At 47.6% G+C, this 18,040-nt stretch overlaps 1 protein-coding gene across 1 annotated transcript in view; it reads left to right on the top strand.

The window, feature by feature from the left end:
* LOC144762682 (uncharacterized) overlaps window positions 1-18,040 on the top strand; it is a 212,630-nt gene that overhangs the window by 85,561 nt on the left and 109,029 nt on the right. The window contains exon 3 of the mRNA XM_078647925.1: window positions 8,021-8,139. Within this exon, the coding sequence (XP_078504051.1) occupies window positions 8,021-8,139 (119 nt within the window). The remainder of the gene's footprint in view (window positions 1-8,020; window positions 8,140-18,040) is intronic.

An 18,040-nucleotide genomic window follows, 5' to 3' on the forward strand; every position in this document is an offset into this window, starting at 1 on the left:
AACTTTTTAACACACCCAGACTTGATACAATAGTTAGCACAAAGAAACGGAGGTGTCACAAGCAAAATACAATACCACATAATGAACTTAAGCATGAAATATGACAAATGAGCTATCGCTCCTGGAATTCATCAGAGGAATGAATCTCGCCATTCATGGACCACAGCCAATGTGGACAAAGCTCAAGGTGTATGCCTCAGTGCACTGTTCATTCCTTCCAAATTATATGGTGTTTCTGTGGGCACCCCCTGGCCCTAGATATTGGGCGTTCAAGGCCCATGCAGTGGTCCATACCCTTCGCCCATTTGTCTATGGACGGGGTCGCAGCATCCTTCCATGCCTGTGCAATGTCTTGTTGGGCTATCAGTAGAACCAGCCAGATCAGTGCCCTTTTACATCTGTTGCCCCCTACTTCTTCTGCAATGTACAATAGAATCAATTTTGGAACTTCGGTGATCCTCCATCCCAGTATTGTCTCCAAAGCTCCCAGCTACTCCCAGAAGTGCGATAAGGCCAGGTAGCTCCAGAAGGTTTGCAGCAGCTCCCCTGGTAGTTCCTTGCAGCAGAGGCAGCACCCTGAGTTAGTTAGCTCCATTCTAAGCATCTCTGTTCTTGTGAGGTATGTGCGGTGTAATAACATGATTGTTTTAGATGGAACTGAAAGGCCACCACATCTTCCCTAGGAGCACCCATCGCCTCATTCCAGTCCTCATCCATCTTGAGCCTATGCCTCTCTCACTATCATCATAAGTTCCAGTTGATTACAAGAACGTGACAGACCAGAGCAGCCTCATAGACTTAGGGAATTGCTAGCAGCAAGTAAAGAAGTAGCTGTAGGGGCCGAGAGACTATGCTGTTTTGACTACGAAAAATAATAGTGCATGCTCAGGCCGAGCGTGACAAATCAGGTATGCTGCTGGCTTGGCTGGTCAACCCAGCAAGATGGGGGATGGTTATCTTGGAACTTACTAGCCCGATGGGGGAACTATGCAATACGCAACAGGGAATTATTGAACAATTCCTTTACTACTACACCGAGCTCTATCAGAGCAAGGTGATTTTGAACGAGGAAGCTCTTGGGGAGTTCCTAGCTCCAGCTGACCTTCCAGGGCTTGATGAGGCGGAGGCTGGCTTATTAGGCCAGGACACTACGCTGGGTGAAGTGAGAGGAGTGATTAAACATATGGCGCGGAAAAAGACTCCCGGGGCGTAAGGGCTGCCAATTGATTTTTATTCGACTTATATCGATCTTCTGGTGCCAAAATTAGTGACTCTCTACAATTAGGCAAAGAGGGCATGGCAGCTCCCAGGCACTACTCGTGAAGCGATAATTATTCCGTTACTGAAACCCGGGAGGTTGCCTTCTGATAGGACTGCTTACCGCCCGCTATCCATGCTTACTGCTGATTATAAGATTTTGAGTCAGATTTTGGCGACCCGCCTGCCTTCTCATATAGCCCACTTACTGCATGAAGACCAGGCGGGATTCATTTCGATGTGGAACACTGATGGCCCCTATGCCCAGCTGCCTGCCTCACAGCGGTGGTCCCGTCGCTGCTCTGGTGGGGAAGAGCTGTGATCCGGGACCCACCTGCAGGGGTCCGCTTCAGGCCACATTCCCCTCCCAGCTCACCGTCACATGGAGTTTCGATCTCTTAGAAGCCTCTTATAGGCCTCAAACTGCATGGGCAAGGGGGCGATGGAAGCCTCACCCAGTCGAGCATCCTGGGAGTGCAACTAGGCCCATGAGCCGTGATTCTCCGTGGGGAGGGCAGGGCCGGACTGGCCATAGCGGGCACCGGGCGGTTTTTGCAGCATAGTTGCAAAATTGGCCCTGTACCAAAATCATCCGAAAACCGGCCCCGGCAAAGAGCTCGGCGGCACCTCCAAACCCCCCTGAGTGGGGAGGGGGGCCGGCGGAGCACTTTGCCAGGGCCGGTTGTGGTTTCCAGTCTGGCCCTGGAGGAGGTGCAGCTTCCAGACACGAAGCAACAGTGGGAGGCTAGCAGGCCTAAGCCCTCTGGGGTGCACCTCCGAGCGACTGCGGCCTGCCGCTCTTACTCATGGCATGCGCTCTGTCCTTTCTTCGGCCCCTGGAAAATGGGCCTCTCCACTCCACCTTCCAATGCCGGAGGCGTCCTTAGTGGGTGCTGTAGTGTTGCTGCAATGTGGAGATCAACACAGGCTATTGAGTCCCAGGATTCAGCTGCTAATGTCAGATAAATGGCGTGGTGTGCGGAGCTCTCTTACAGAGTGTACGCCATTGCTGCCTCTCAAGACACACCCCTTCTGTCACCAATTCTGAAGTCTCTCTTGATCTTACTCTTCATTGTCTACGGACTGGGGAAAACTTTACCCTCCCTTGGTGGAACCCAGGAGTGTCTCCTACCTTTCCTTGGGTTAGTGAATGTTAAACAGCGAGACAAAATTTGAACCAAGAGAAGTTCTTTCTACTAACGAGTATTACTGAATGTGGTACAGGCAGGGCTTTAAGTGGGCCGGGTCTCACTGGGGCTGAGCACCGGCAGTATTTAAAGGCCTCAAAATGGGTCACTATCGGCTCTGTTGTGTGCCCTGGCACAGGTGGTCTGGTTTTTTCCGGACTACAGTGACAGCAGGTACATCGATATGCGCTGCTCACACTGCTCACTTCTCCCTAGTGGAGATGTTACGGCATGACGTCATGCCAGGTAAGCATTGCAGGGGAAAGGAAATCCTTTAGAGAGTCATTTTCTCTCTGGATTTCCCTTCTCTAGTTGAAACTCAGGAGCATCAACATTGTCGTGGTGTCACAAGGGCTTTAAGTGGAATCTGTTTCAATATTATATAAAAAACATAGTTGCTGCTTATTTATCTTATGCAACTAAAATCCATTGACAAAGCCATTAGTCCTGACTTGTTGTGGGTATTATGTTACTTGTTGTATCATATATCTGGATGCAATGTGCACACTATGCTAAACACAGATTTTGTGCTTACCTGTTTTAAGCCACGCCTTTAATTACATTGGCCACGCCCCTTTAAACCCCCCCCCCCCCCCCCAGTTTTTTCATCCCACTTAAAACCCCGAGTACAAGGCTATCAGGGGTTATCCCCACCCCAAATTCCAGAGATTGTGCGTTTTCCCTTATGATGTGGAATAACTGCTCAGGCCTGGTAATACCAGGTCCTTTTCCAGGCCGCTTCCCCCAAGTCTGGGGGAAAAATCACTCACATTAGTTTGATGTATATGAAATGGTGACCCACAGTTCTGCTGTTAAAAGTCTTTGTACCCATACTCCCTCCAAAACAGCTATGTCTATTGCATCATTGTACCTAGTGTACAGTTTTAGCTCAGGATATTCTTTGATAATCTGCCCATGTGTGCCTCAACACTAGTTTTATGCTGGGCCAAACAATCCAGAGTGGATTCTATATCCTCTTCTCCTCATTCCTTTTCTCGTCCCCCCTTCCCATGCGTGCCAGGGCTGGAGTCAAGTAGGGCTGCCCCTCAGGCAGCTCGCCTGCTGGCACCACCATTTTTAAGGCAGCTAACACCTACCTCACCTTTCCTCACCTAATCATCACCTTTCTTTCTCAGGCAGTCCCCCACAATCAGACATCCAGTCCCTCCTACATAGGATATGTCACTCAGTCAGTGCATAAGCAATGGCTGTATCGTTTATTTGTGACCACCAGGATACAAAGTACACTTTCTTCTTTCTCCCTCACGCCCCTTTATACTCCGAACGCAGCTTTCAGGCTAAACTGACTTTGACAGCCCAGTGGCAACCATGGAAAGAGCCTACAGGTGCACTGCAACCCCCTGCAAATTCACTCTGCCTTAGGACCTAGTCTGCATGCAACCTAGAGGAATACTACAGGGAAGAATCTACAACCCGACCCAAAACCATTATTATGTTTTCCTATTGCCCAAGCGAGCTTACAACGACGTCATAGACAGCCATTGTGGAATTCTACATAACACTACTGGCCTCAAACACCCTGCGTTTTAATCGTGATGCCATACTCCCTCTATGGACACAAGTTGCAACTCTGTCCTCAGTTTGTACCAGATTACAAAGCCAAATAAGATGTGCCCTTCGTTTGATAGTCACACCCCAGTGATCACTGCTTTGATTGTTGTCCGCCTGCTTTATGGCAATGTATTATATATCAGCTCTCCAAAGCTGCTTTCGTACACCTACTGGTTATCGAGATTGCAGCTGCCAGATGTCTTTTCAAGCCCCCCAGAATCTGTGCTTTAGTGCTGCTGCCTACCAAGCCACTCTAACTGCTACTCATCAGCTGATCCATCTTAAATGCATTGCATTGCCCATGTGGCCATGCATTGAGTGTGGCCTATAGTTGTATAGCACAAAACTAGAAAGTATTCCCTCCAGATGCTGATGTCACTTATGTGCCCTGTTTCTGCACGGTAAGGAAGGATGGCATTGCACAGTCATGGATCAAAGAAATGGAAATCTAAAGATGTTGCAATTCAAGAGTCATCTGTAAGCAACTTCCTGTCAGTCATTTTTAATCACTGTTGGAGAGTGAGGGTTCCAAGGAGAACAATCCCAATTTTTGTTTGTGATCTCAATACATTTTTATAAATACACAATGAATAACCGAGAAAGGTGCTTTACTTATTCCATCCTTGATAAGTTGTGAAGTCATTGAAGCAGAGCCAATACATATTTTTGACTTTACAACCATCCTAGTTACCAAGATCAGTCCTCCTAGCAAAGTCTAATAGGCGTTGTTGTAGTCAGTGGAGATGTCAAAAGAACACCAGTCATCCAAAGTGAGATTTTCTAGGTCTGATGACAATTGATCAAGAATGGTGTTGTCCAAAATGTTGTACAGAAGTGGGATATTGAGTATTGACTTGTAATTGGGCATGATTCTAGGGCCCAGTGATGGGTGACTGTGTTCAATTTTCACACACGTTTATGAGTACATCTGCTCACAGGGGGTTGGGAGTGGCTGTCCAAGTCTGGAATGCACTATGAGTTTGTGCACACTCACAATCTTGCATGTATGTGTGCATTCCCATACACTTTTTTATTCTGGACAAAGTCAGAAATGTAATCTGGATTGTCCCTACCTTGGCTCTAACTCATTCCCTGTTAAACCCCAGATGTGTTGAACAACCTGAAGCAGTGTGTAAACTGCATACCTATCCTGTCACCAGACAGCTTTGTTGAGAATGTGACTGCATTGACAATACTGCTGCATGTCGACTACACTTCTCACCCACAGAGTGCCAGAACAGCACATAACCACAGTAGCGTGCTTCTCTAGGAACCATATTGACAGGCTAGATTTAGGATTTGACAGTGTATTGTGTGGAAAACTCAAAGGAGTACACTGTCCAGCACACCCTTTGTCTTCCTACCTCATTGAGAGAAGGCAAGTCCTTACGTTTTCTGTCAATGGAGCCTCTGCATGGGAGTTTGTTTTAGAAATACAAAACCAACACCGGCTGTTCACCAAACGTTCTGCCATGGTGGCGGTTCCTTTCAATGTACAGTGATGACCACTGGCTTGGCAGTCATCCCTAAATCTAACAAATGGTAGTCCATCAATGAGATGAAGGTAATGACCTCCGCACCCATGCAAATGGAGTACCATCCATCAAATGCTAAATCAAGCCCTTAATCACAGCCCTAACCAGGGCTGTGATTCTATTTGATCTCTCCACCAGGCTCAATACAATGGATCATGTTATTTTTAGGACTGAAGTCAGAGGTGGGAAATTTTGGGATGGGGAAGACTTTTTTTTCAAGGGTTGATGTCATTCCTTAACCTTGACTCGTTTCTGATCTGCTAGTGTTGCTTACAGTGTGTAGTGCTGCATGGGTTCCCATTATCAACAACACAGATCAATATATATATTCAACCTCTGGCAGATCTGACTAGATCCCTTGGATGCTCTGTCCTACCATAAGCCGATGACCAGAATGCCCCAGCAACTTGCTAATTTCCGGGACTACCTTGGTGCTATAACGCAATGGATAGCCAGTACCTTCTTTACACTGAATGGAATTAAAACAGAGCTGATGCCCATTGGGAAAAACCAACAATACCGGTTGGATTCCATCTGGCCTTCTTCCTTCGCCCCGTCCTTCATGCCTATGTGAATTGCCCCCAAAAAGTCTTTAATTCCTTAATAGTAATAGCTTAAAGAGGGCAAAGGCCTTTCTATTTGTACTAATTGTATATGACTATTTCCACAATATATGAATATTTCCACAATATTTCGCGAATAGTCTAATTTTAGACGTTTTGGTGCCAGATTACAAATGAATAAATAATTATATAAAAGAGTACTAGAGCTATATTCAAAAAAGTATTTGTAAGTGAGCCGCAAAAATCATCACTTGCTGCCAGTGAATCTGCATGTGCACTTTAACATAACATGTGCATTTGTAAAGCGCATGTATCACCGCAGGGTATCAAGGCGCTGAATAACAGATGTTTATTGTTACCCAACTCAATAGTACTCCCTTAATTGATCTGAGATGGATGAAAGGCTGAGTGGACCCACTGGGATTGGAACCTGTGACCATGAGTTCGAACACAGACCTCTACAGTGAACAGATTAGTCCACTAAGCCACCAGACCCGGCATAAGGTAGCATGCCGATTCTGCAAAGCTTTACTGGCACTGATGAATCACATTTTTAGGGTAGGTTTGTCAACCATTCATTCAGCAAGGTTCTTCATCTGATTCTTGCCTACTGTTACATGGGTCAGTTTTGCAAATGCTGAAGGCAGATCCTTTAGCTATGCAGGCCCCAAGCCACTGAGCAGGTTTTCCATCCAGCTATGCAGGAATCTGAAATACTTTTCCTCTAGGAAACCTCTTAAAACCTTCCTGTTTTGTGAATCCACTTCCCAATTCTCTTCCCTTTGTTGCTTTCCGCGTTTCATTAGCAGAGATATTTTTATTAGTACCAACATGCTCTTTAGAGTGAATGTGAGCTATGAAAATAAATATATTTTTAACAGGAGTGCAAGTAGTGCAACTCAAGCAGATACATCTTGCAGAACACAGGCAGAAATGTCTCATCTACATACACATCCTAACCGTATCATACTTTCACCCATCTGCTTTTAGAGCGACTGCAAAAATGCACTCTTTGGGACTGATTAACAAAGGTATTTATGTGAGCGGTTGGAAGCCACATTTCCAGGACTTGGGGCCTAATTAAGAGTTTGGCGGATTCTGTGCCCTTGTCAAAAATGTGTGTGAGGGTGAGTGGGTCCCGTCCTCCATATTATCAATGCATTGGATATTGTATTTGCATTTATTTAGTGCTTACTACCTCTGATGAGGCATTGAAGCGCTTTTTCTGCGAGTAGATAGTGACACTTGTAATACAGATGACATCTGCCACATTTCTACGCAGCAGACAGTCCGCCGGGCTCTAAATGAGACCCTAAGGACCAGATGTATGACCATTCCTTTTTGGGAGTCTCAAATTGCGACTTTTGCGGCTTGCAATTTGCGATTCGCAAAGTGGAATGTACAACAGTGTCTCAAACACTGTTTGCAATTCCTACTGGGGTCTCTTAAGACCTACCTCATTATTATTAAAGAGATAGGTTGCAATTTGCGACCCCTTAGGAATCTCACATATCACATGGATCGTGGCCTTCTGGGGACTGCAGACCATCATGTCCCTAGGGGACCTCTTCCTGTTTGTGAATGGTTTACGGCCAACTTGAAGTGGTTGGTAACTGTGATTGTTTTTCGACCGCATTTGGGTTTGTACATGCTACAACCATTTTTAACGGTGACAAACTACCCAATTTCCAGTTTGTGACCATTGAAAATGGTCGTACATCTGGCCATACATCTTCTCTGCCCCTGTCAGATCTCTTTTTGAATCAGGTCTTGCATAGTCTTGCATATATGTATGATTGTTTGCTGTTTACTCACATGTTCTTTGAAGTAAATGAATGGGAATTCTGTTCGAGATCTCATATGCTAACTAAAGCTATCATATTCACCGGTTTCCCCTCTTGAACAGAATATTCATTCGATGCTCCTGCTGTACCAAAGATCTGGATGTACCCTGAGAACACCTGCAGGTATCAGACAGCAAGGAACATGCTCTGCAGAGGCAGTGACGTTCAGTCCTTCTGCAAGGTAGGAAGAGGAAGAGGAAAATGAATATTACTGATTGTTGAGAACCTAAACCTAAGGACACAACTTCTCAAGTGCCCATCAACTCCTTTTGTTCAAGAAGCAAGACAACTGACCAATAATCGTAAAAATAGGTACCGTGTTGTTTATTGAGCACAAGACAGTGCATTGTGGGCATTGGGGGAAGCAGATGACCACTTCCACCCTACTTGTGTTGTGGTTCTTAATTTGGCGCCTGCTGCTAGTGCCGGTCCATGGCTCTTCTTTTGTATAATTTGGAGAGATGTTATGTTATGGTAAAAAGTATTTCTAAAGCGCACGTACACCGGATGGTTTTAAGGCGCTGGCTCTATCATGTGTCGGACATGGGGTCGGTTTACTCATGACCTGCCCAAACAGCCATGTCTTGAGCATCTTCCTGAAACTCAGAAGGTTGCTGCAAGACCGGATCTCCAATGGAAAGGAGTTCTACAATTTTAGGGGCCAAGGATGCAAGTAGAGGTGTGTAATAGCTGGAGATGTGCTGAGCGCAGGTTGCAGGAGGGGATATACCTAGATAATAGGCATTTGATGAATTTAGGGCTCTGGCAGTATAGAGACTTAAAGATTAAGCAACCTATTTTGAATGCCGCACGTTAGGAAATAGGGAGCCAGTGGAGTTTATGGAGTAGGGGTCTGGCAGATTGACATCTTGGTTGCTTGTGGATCAGTCTCGCAGCTTGGTTCTTGATCAACTGGAGATGTTTAATTAAGTAGGGTGGCATGCCGAGGTAGATTGAATTGGCAAAATCTAGGTGTGAAAGTACCAAGGCAATCACGACCTGTTTCAGAGCTGCGTGGGTGAGCAGATGGCTGATCTTTCTGCTTTTGCGCAGCTGGAAAAGGCAGGTCATGACCACTGTCCCTACTTGAGATTTTAGTGAGAGATCGTCATTTATGATAACTCCAAGGCTTTTGACCGAGGGAGAAGGGATGGGTGGGGGTCCAAGTTCCGTTGGCCAGTAGTGTGTGCCCCAGAAGATCTGGCTATACCCGGCCAGAACTAGCTCGATCTTGCCTGGATTAAGTTTTAAATGGTTTAGGTCCATCCACTGCTGAATATGGAGCATGGTGGCCTGGAACTCCTGGATTGAGGTAGGGGAATTATCAATAGTAAAGATTAACTGAAGGCCATCAGCATAGTTGAATGTGGTTACTCCTCTGTCCTTCAGGGACCGGATCAGGGGCAGGAGGTATAGATTGAACAGATGGGGGGGGATGGTGACGATCCCTGTGGGACCCCGCACGTGGTCGCGATTTTAGGGGCGGTAAATGGGGCCAGGCGAACTGCTTGGGTACGGCCCTCGAGAAATGATCTGATCTGATCCAGTCGAGGGCCGAGACTTGAATGCCAACCCGTCTGACACGGTCTATCAGAATTTTATGGCCACCGTGTCAAATGTGGACGACAGCTCAAGGAGCACCAGGGCCTGAGAGATACACACCTACCACTGCTACACATAGTACATTTGGTGTAAAGAGTGGAAGTAGCCAACAAGGGTGACGATGCATAGCTCTGCCTTCAGTGTGCTCCTATGTGGAGACTGACCATGAGACAGAAAATGCATTATTTTAGAGAGGTTAATATAAAGCACTGCATGGAGTCCCACTAGAGAATCGAGGGGCCGGGGGCACCCAGGCCATAATTGACAGGCTGACGGCCCCACTGCATGATTGACAGACTGACCGCTGATGACCGGCAATAGATGAGCTTCTGAATAAACATGATGATCCCAGATCATAGGAGTAGGGGCATACCTCTGGCCATAATGTAGCATGGCATGACATAATGACATGGCCGTGATGGAAGATAACATGGGTACCATGATCTTCACACTCCGTGTTGGTGCCTCTAAATGATAAAGTTGGGAACATCTCCTAGGTTAAATCTAACAGGTACTTCATGTCATGCATTAACTATGATTTGGTTTGTGCATAACTAAATCGGGATTCACAGAGGCTTTCTTTGAGAACCCATTGAAACTGAAACTTTAAGTTTCGTAAGTTTCCAGGCATCCACATGGAAACGTTTGGAAATTCCTAAAATTCATAGATCTGCACTGAAGCAAGGTCATATACCGGTGGATCAGATTTATGATGTTCTTTCTAACCCAGGGATTCCTGGGGTCTCTGGGGTGCCCGGAATTCCTAGGTCTCCAAACTCCAGACCTGGCAATACCGGGGCCGTAGAAACTGAACTGGGAGTTACGGTGGCGGTGGGCAGTTACTGCACCTGATCCCTGCCTCCCCTCTAACACTGCATGGGGAGAGCAAAAACTACTGTCACCGAGTTTGCCTTCCCCTGACTCTTTGCACCACATCTCCTTCAAAAATGGCTTCCTAAATATCCGGGAAAATGTACCACCTCCTCAAAGCAGGTGATAAATGTGTGCATATGTGTGCCTATTATCTGGCCTGGTAGAGAAAAAGCGCAAAGATTTGGGCCCGGTATTTCCAAGTCTGCATATTATTCCCATTTGCTGTAATACCTTGTAATTCCCATATTTCAAAAGCAGAGATTTCCGCCCTCTGATATCCCCCACCTAAATCAAGTGAACTCGTAAAGAGGACCTTATAGCTGTACATAAGGATAAGGTGCACACATCCAATGCGAAACTGCTTGGGTGTTTGGTGGTTACCATAGTGGATAGATTTTCAGAAATGGTCTTTCACGAGGGATCACACAGATCTAACCTAAGAAGGAAGTATGAAGAAGTGAATTCTTTCGAAACTTCCTCTCCCCCATGGGGCGCTAGGGGGCGCACGAGCTAATGGCCGCACTTTAGTGAGGCTCTGGCTGCCTGGTCAGCTTTATCCTTATTCTATCCTGTTTGCCTGCGGATCTATGCCTGAAACTTTCACCGAGTGTGAGCCATCCTGCCCAGCAGCTCCGGTCCGAGTTTGGAGACGAACCGAGCATCGGCGCCGAACTTAGCCGGCCGAAGACTCTGGCCGGGACGCATCGCAGGGGAGAGGAGGCACGGGACCCTGCGTGCGGCGCCACGCGAGGTCGAGGCTTACCACGAGGCAGGTGGGCCTCGGACTTAGAGTGATCGGCCCGGGAGGTGCGGGACCTGCCGGACCTCGGAGGTCGGTGACGGTGGTGAGTCTTCCCCCTTATCTGGACATGGCACCGCTCGGTGGTGCTGATCGGCGGACCTACGCCCTGCTGGGATAGCAGAGAGTGCTGTGTACTACAGCCTGAGCCGGCGGGTGTTTGACCGGGACCCCGGCCACTAACTGCGGATTGCCGGCGGTCCCCCCTGATCCTGCTTTGGGCTCGCTGCTTCTGGGCACTGGGGATCGGGGAGTATCAGGGGACTCATGGGGGCCACGGACTGAGGCCATACTGTGGACGTTGCCGCCCGGTGGAGGCGCGCTGGGCCTCCCCCCCATCCCCCCCACACTGCCCCCTAGGGCACCTTGAATGCGGACCTTACCTGCAAATCGCCGGCGCATCACTGCCCGCCACCCACATAGCGTGGCCAGCTGGAACTCCGACCCCCCTCGTGTGAAGTGGCGGCTGGTCCTGGGCACCGGAGAAGGGGCACGTCGGGGAGTAATTCTGGCACTACTTCCCTGCTCCTCACGCAGGAGACGCTGCCAACGACGCGACCATCGAACAGGGGGCACGTATGCACAGAGGAGTGGCGGGGAGCGGTGAGAGCCACACTGGTCGCCTCTCGCTGGGCGCCTCGGGCCCCTACAAGCGGAGCGCAATGGGGAAGAACGACAATAAGCAGTCTAAACTCTCTTTTGAGCCTGCGCCGCCCAGGAAGCAGCTGCGTGGCACGACGGGCGCTGGTAGTGCCCACGATCCACCGGGCACTGAGCTCCCTTCCACGTCCATGGCCCCTGAGATGCGCATAATGCTGGAAGAGATGAGACAGGGCTTCGCCACAATAGTGGACAAGGTAGACCGCCTGTCCTCCAGGATGGATGGGGTCGTACAGAAGCTGGAGGTCCATCTGCAAGAATCACTATTACCGTGAGGCCATCGTCGAAGTCCGTCAATGACCCATCGTCGACCAAGAAGACTCCATCAGTGAAGCCACCGGCGACGGCAACACCGTCGATGAAGTCACCGTTGACGAAGTCACCATTGATGAAGTCACCGTCTACGACAGCGCCGTTGGCGACTGAGCCATCGACGACGGCACCGTCGATGACGAGCCTGTCAACGACGAGACCGCAGACAATGTCGTCGATGAGTGCGCCTGTTATCTTGCCACCATCAACAACAGGACCGTCGATGAGGGACCTTCCTGCAATACTTGTTTCTTCACCGTCTACACACCAGTCGACGAGAGTTTCCCAGCTCAAGACATTTCAAAGGCCTTTTCAACAACAGCCTTTTCAGGACTATAGTAAAGTATCTCCTCTATTGCCATCCCACCTTTTAGAGGGTTTCGTGGAGGAGGAGGATTATGATGATGAGGATGATGAGGGTCCGTACGGTGTAGCTCACAGTCCATCTGAGCTCTATGTAAAATGCCAGGACGTTGATGATGACAATGATTACCAGGAGGGATTTATAGCTCCACGTCATGCCTATCAGTTCCATCACAGACAGGAACCACGCCATAGAGAGATGGCTCATATTCCTCCAGCACTTATTCAGGATCTGCAGGCTATGTTGGCGGATTAAAGTCAAAGATTTCCTCCTCAGCAAATTCCGACAGAGAACCCACTTCCTTAAGTAGCGGTTCCTGCTCTGATACTAGAGCCTACTATACCTAGTACACCGGTTCATGGACCTGGTCCACCTGACACTGAACACCAGGACACTTCCTCCTCGGATGAAGAAGTTGAGGAAGGTGAGTTGCCTGACCAGGCAAATGCTCCGGATCCCTGGGATTATTATATGTAAATGTAAATGTACTTGTATAGCGCACGACTACCCGGAGGCATCTCGGCGCTTGTACGAATATCGCTGAGGAACTCTTCCTGGCCTTACCCGGTGAAGTTCCCACTCCTGGGCACCCCCAAGGTGAAGCCAGGCATCCTAGCGTTGTTGGGGCCGTTGTGGAGATTAAGCAAGCTATTTCCCAGAGTTGCAGAGTGGGACCCATGATTAGAATAGGCACCGAGGCGAGAATTAACAGGTCCGAGGAAATTGTGCCCAAGACCCGCCGAGGCGGGAATTGAACCCTGGCCCCGGGCCAGACTTCTGCATCAGCGTCTGCCGCTCTAACCATTGAGCCACACTTCTCCACTTATTATATAATCCAGACACCATCTCCGCCTCCGCACTTACCCTCTTATTCTCCTCCGGAAGGCATCGGAGGATTTCATAATTTGACACTAGAGGACTCCTGGGCCACAGAAAGGGGACACTAGAAAGGTCATACGCTCTATTCCTATTATCGATTACATCTGGCAGGAGGGCGTAAAAATCATGAAGACGCCTGCATCCATACTGGCGGTGCTACCTCGTGTGGAGAAAAAATATTACGCTCCACAGGACAGTCCATCTTGCCTTGTAGGACACCCGTTACCAGATTCGGTCATATCTCAGGCCGCGCAGAGGAATTCGAAGAACCCCGCAACACCTATTACCACTCCTTCAGACAGAGAGGGACGTCGTATGGACCTTATGGGGAAGAAATTCTCTTCTATGGCAGCGGCAACAATTAGAGCTCCTAATGCTTTGGCAATCATTGGCTGCTATGACCGTCAAATGTGGTCTGATAGAGCTCATCCCGGAGGAACAAAGACAGGAGGCCCGGAAGATCTTATTAGAGGGTGAACTGGCTGCCTCCGAAACAATTGATTGTGCATTAGACATCGCCAACACAAGCTTTTGGCAATTGGCTGGAGCAGCAGTTCTTCTACGCCAGGGGTGGCTTAAAGCTACTACCTTCAGACCTGAGGTTCAGACTAAGATCCTGGACATGGCGTACAATGGGGACTCACTGTTCAGAAAACATATTGATGAGGCTCTTTTAGCAAGAAAGAGTGACACAGACACTTCAAAGTCTCTGGGTGCTCAGCAATATAGACGTGTACCTTTCAAGGGAGCCAGAGGGCGAGGGTTCACAACATACCGAGGCGACTATCAGTCAAATCAACAGTATCGACAATACCAGCCTCAATATCGCCAGTCTACAACCAATCGCCGTACCGTCAGTCATCGACGGCTGGTTTCTCTCGCCAGGGCGGCCGTAAGTGAACACAGCAACAAGGCCATGACTCTGCGAGAAAGCAGTGAGCTTATCAGTGTGCCAGTCAAAATTCCCTCCCTACCTGTGGGCGCGAACATTTCTGCTTATGCAAAGTGGTGGCACGAGATCACTAAAGACCGCTAGGTGGTGGACCTAGTCACCAGGGGTCACACACTGGAATTTGTCCAGAAACCACCTATTTCTCCGCCCAGGGGTCCCCCTCCCCCTCGTCTTCACTTATTGCACAAAGAAGTCTTGATCATGCTCCTCAAGGAAGAGATAGAAGAAGTACCATCCACACAGAAAGGAACAGGTTTCTATTCTCGTTTCTTCCAAATCAAAAAGAAGTCAGGAGAATGGCGACTGATTCTGGACCTTCGCAAACTCAACAGTTTTCTCAAAAAACAAACATTCCGGATGGTAACACTTTCTGATATTCTGGGATGCTTAAACGAAGGGAATTTCATGACTTCCCTGGACATGGAAGACGCATACTTTCATATCCCTATCCATCCGAAGCACCGAAAATATCTAGGGTTCACAGTGGCTGGCACCCACTATCAATTCAAACTGCTCCCGTTTGGCCTAAAATCAGCGCCACAGATTTTCACCAAGTGCTTGGCACCAGTTGCAGCGACCTTGCGATCTTGAGGAATCCAAGCTTTCCCATACCTCGACAATTGGCTGCTCAAAGCTCCGTCTGAGCAGGAAGCCAATCTTGCCACATCAGCTTGTCTCCATCAGTTCACTACGCTGGGACTCACTTTGAACAAGGACAAAGCAAACTTGCTTCCAAATCAGGGCATTTTGTTCCTAGGAGCATCCCTGGACACTGTCCAGTGCAAAGCATTCTTATCTCAAGACCATCAAGTGCGCCTTCAAAAATTAGCGATGACCATTTCAAGAAGAAAGTCAGTTTCTGTTTGAATATTCAAATTGCTCCTAGGGATGTGCTCTTCAGCAATCAACTTGGTTCCTTTGGCACGGCTCAAGGTGAGACCTCTTTAAAGAGGAACTACAAAAACAATGGCAACAAGCATTCGGGTCTTTCGAGGATGTTATCTGAATAACTGCACGAATGGTGGATGCACTCCGTTGGTGGTCCCATACAGCAAATCTTGCCCAAGGTCTCCCCTTTCTGGAAAACATCCCAAACTTCGTCTTAACAACAGAGGCCTCCCTGGAAGGATGGGGAGGTCATCTGCAGGATTTGGAAATCCAGGGAAAGTGGTCTCAGATACAGAAACAACACCACATCAACAGTTTGGAACTCCAAGCCATATTTTTGTCTCTTCAGGCTTTCCATCCAAGAATAGCAGGTTCCTCAGTGCTGGTCCGTACCGACAATACGTCCAGCATGTACTACATAAACAAACAAGGAGGAACAAGATCCGTGATGCTTTCCCAAGAAGCGCAGGAATTGTGGGAATGGACAACGTTCCACGGAATATCCTTGAAGGCCGAGCATGTCAAGGGTCTGCACAATGCCCTGGCAGATACACTAAGCAGGTCTCAATTCGGCTGCCACGAGTGGGAGTTGGAACAAACTTAGGTGAACAAAATCTTTCTGACATTGGGCAAACCAGCCCTGGATCTGTTTGCATCACAGCAGAACAAGAAATGCCAATGTTATGCCATCAGGTTCCCTCAACTGGGGTCCCGGGGTCAAGGGGGAATGCCCGCTCCAATGAGATGGTCTGGGATTTATGCCTACGCTTTTCCCCCCATTTCATTAATCCACAGGGTACTCAGCAAGATAAAACTGGAGGGCTGCCGCCTAATTCCGATTGCACCCCGTTAGCCCAGACAGTATTGGTGCTTCTTCTGTTGCCGCAAGACAGACCCATTTGCCTTCATCCAACAACAACAATGTTATCACAGAACAAGGGCCAGCTGATCCATCTGGATTCACAGTCCCTGCATTTGCACGCATGGCTCCTGAATGGCTCCTGAATTCCTAGAGTTCAAAGACCTCAATATTTCAAAGGACTGTTGGGACATACTGTCTAAATCCCGTGCTGAGAGCACTGTCAAAACATATTGTCTAAAATGGAAAAGATTCTGTTGTTGGTGTGAAACCCATGAAGTTCATCCAGTTCAAGCCCCTGCTGAACAGATTTTACCTTACTTGCTCTCACTGGCCAAGTCTGGCCTCACTTTTTCCTCAGTCAAGGTTCACCTGGCTGCTCTTTCCAGGTACAGGAAATCTCCTCAGCTTCCTTCTTTATGTTCATCTTCTCTTATAAAACAATTCATGAGAGGGCTTTTTCGTGCTTTTCCTCCTGTGCGTGCACTTCCTACAGAGTGGGAACTCAATGTGGTTCTAGCACAGCTGATGAGACGACCATTTGAACTGATCCATAAAGTAGAGATTAAATTCCTCACATGGAAGGTAGCCCGCTTGCAGGCTCTAACTTCCGCAAGAAGTGTTAGTGAGATTCAGGCTTTTATGATCAAAGAACCCTTCTTACGCTTTACACAGGATACGTGAACCATTCGGACAAATCATAAGTTCATTTCGAAGGTACTGACGCAATTTATCTTGAATGAACCAGTAATGCCGCAAACTTTGTTTCCAAATCCATCCAGCTCAGCTGAACGGGCTTTTCATTCATTGGATGTAAAAAGGTTTTTTCAAATGTTATCTTCAAAAGACATCAGAATGACGGATCAACTGTTAGTGGCCTACGGTCAAGGAAAACATGGAACCGCAATAACAAAGGACACAATAGCCAGATGGGTCGCATCTAGCATTCAATTCTGCCACGAAAAAGCCAATAAATCTCTCACAGTGAAGGCTAAAGCACACTCCACCAGAACTGTTGATGCATCTACACTTTGCTGGAGTGACACTGGGCAAAATATGCTGTGCTGCGACATGGAAGAATGTCCACACGTAAAAACAACCGCAAAGGTGCACCACAATTTTCATCAAAACACAGTATTGCTAATAAATCGCGGAAAGATGATGTTTTTCTCGTTTTTCCAATAAGTCTTTATTTTCAACCATTAACACCTTACAGTCGACGCGTTTCGTCCCACTGGGACTTCTTCAGGGCTTGTTTACTCAAAAGTAGTGCTTTTCAGTCTATAGTCCACATCAAGAGTCTATGAGGTGCCTTTTCAAGTGTCGGAAATCTTTGTAAAGGCTTGTTGTATAAATTTGCCGAGTTTGTTAGGTCTCGGAAGCTATCAGATGTGGGTGATGCAGAATCATTAGGATCAGTGTTGCCTCGTAGTAGAAAAATATTTATAGATCCTGTAAATCTGTGTTAAATTCAAATGTCCAATGGATATAATATTATATATACCACTTTAGACGAAGATGTGGGCACTGGACATCAGTAGGCCGATCGTAATAAATCGTCCTGCAGCCATCCACAGAGCCTTCGTCCTTGCTGGAGTCCGTCACCGATCCACCCAGGTATCGGACAAGAATGTCCACAAGACACTACTGCCTCAAATCTGCACAAGCTGTGTTACACCATCTCTTTCACTAAGGTCAGATTCTTTAGGTTTCTTAAAGGCTTGTCTACTATTAGCTTTCTTCCTTTCTTTACTGTTATATTGGTTACAGTATTCCTGCTCCTATGTTTCATAATTTGTAAGTTACTATGCTTTAAATTATATTTATATATTCTCATGCTTATTTCCGCTGTCTCTTTTAACATGATTATTGCTTTTAATGCTTTGTCATTACA

The sequence above is a fragment of the Lissotriton helveticus genome, chromosome 6 (assembly GCF_964261635.1).
Source record: "Lissotriton helveticus chromosome 6, aLisHel1.1, whole genome shotgun sequence".
Classification (NCBI taxonomy): Eukaryota; Metazoa; Chordata; class Amphibia; order Caudata; family Salamandridae; genus Lissotriton; species Lissotriton helveticus.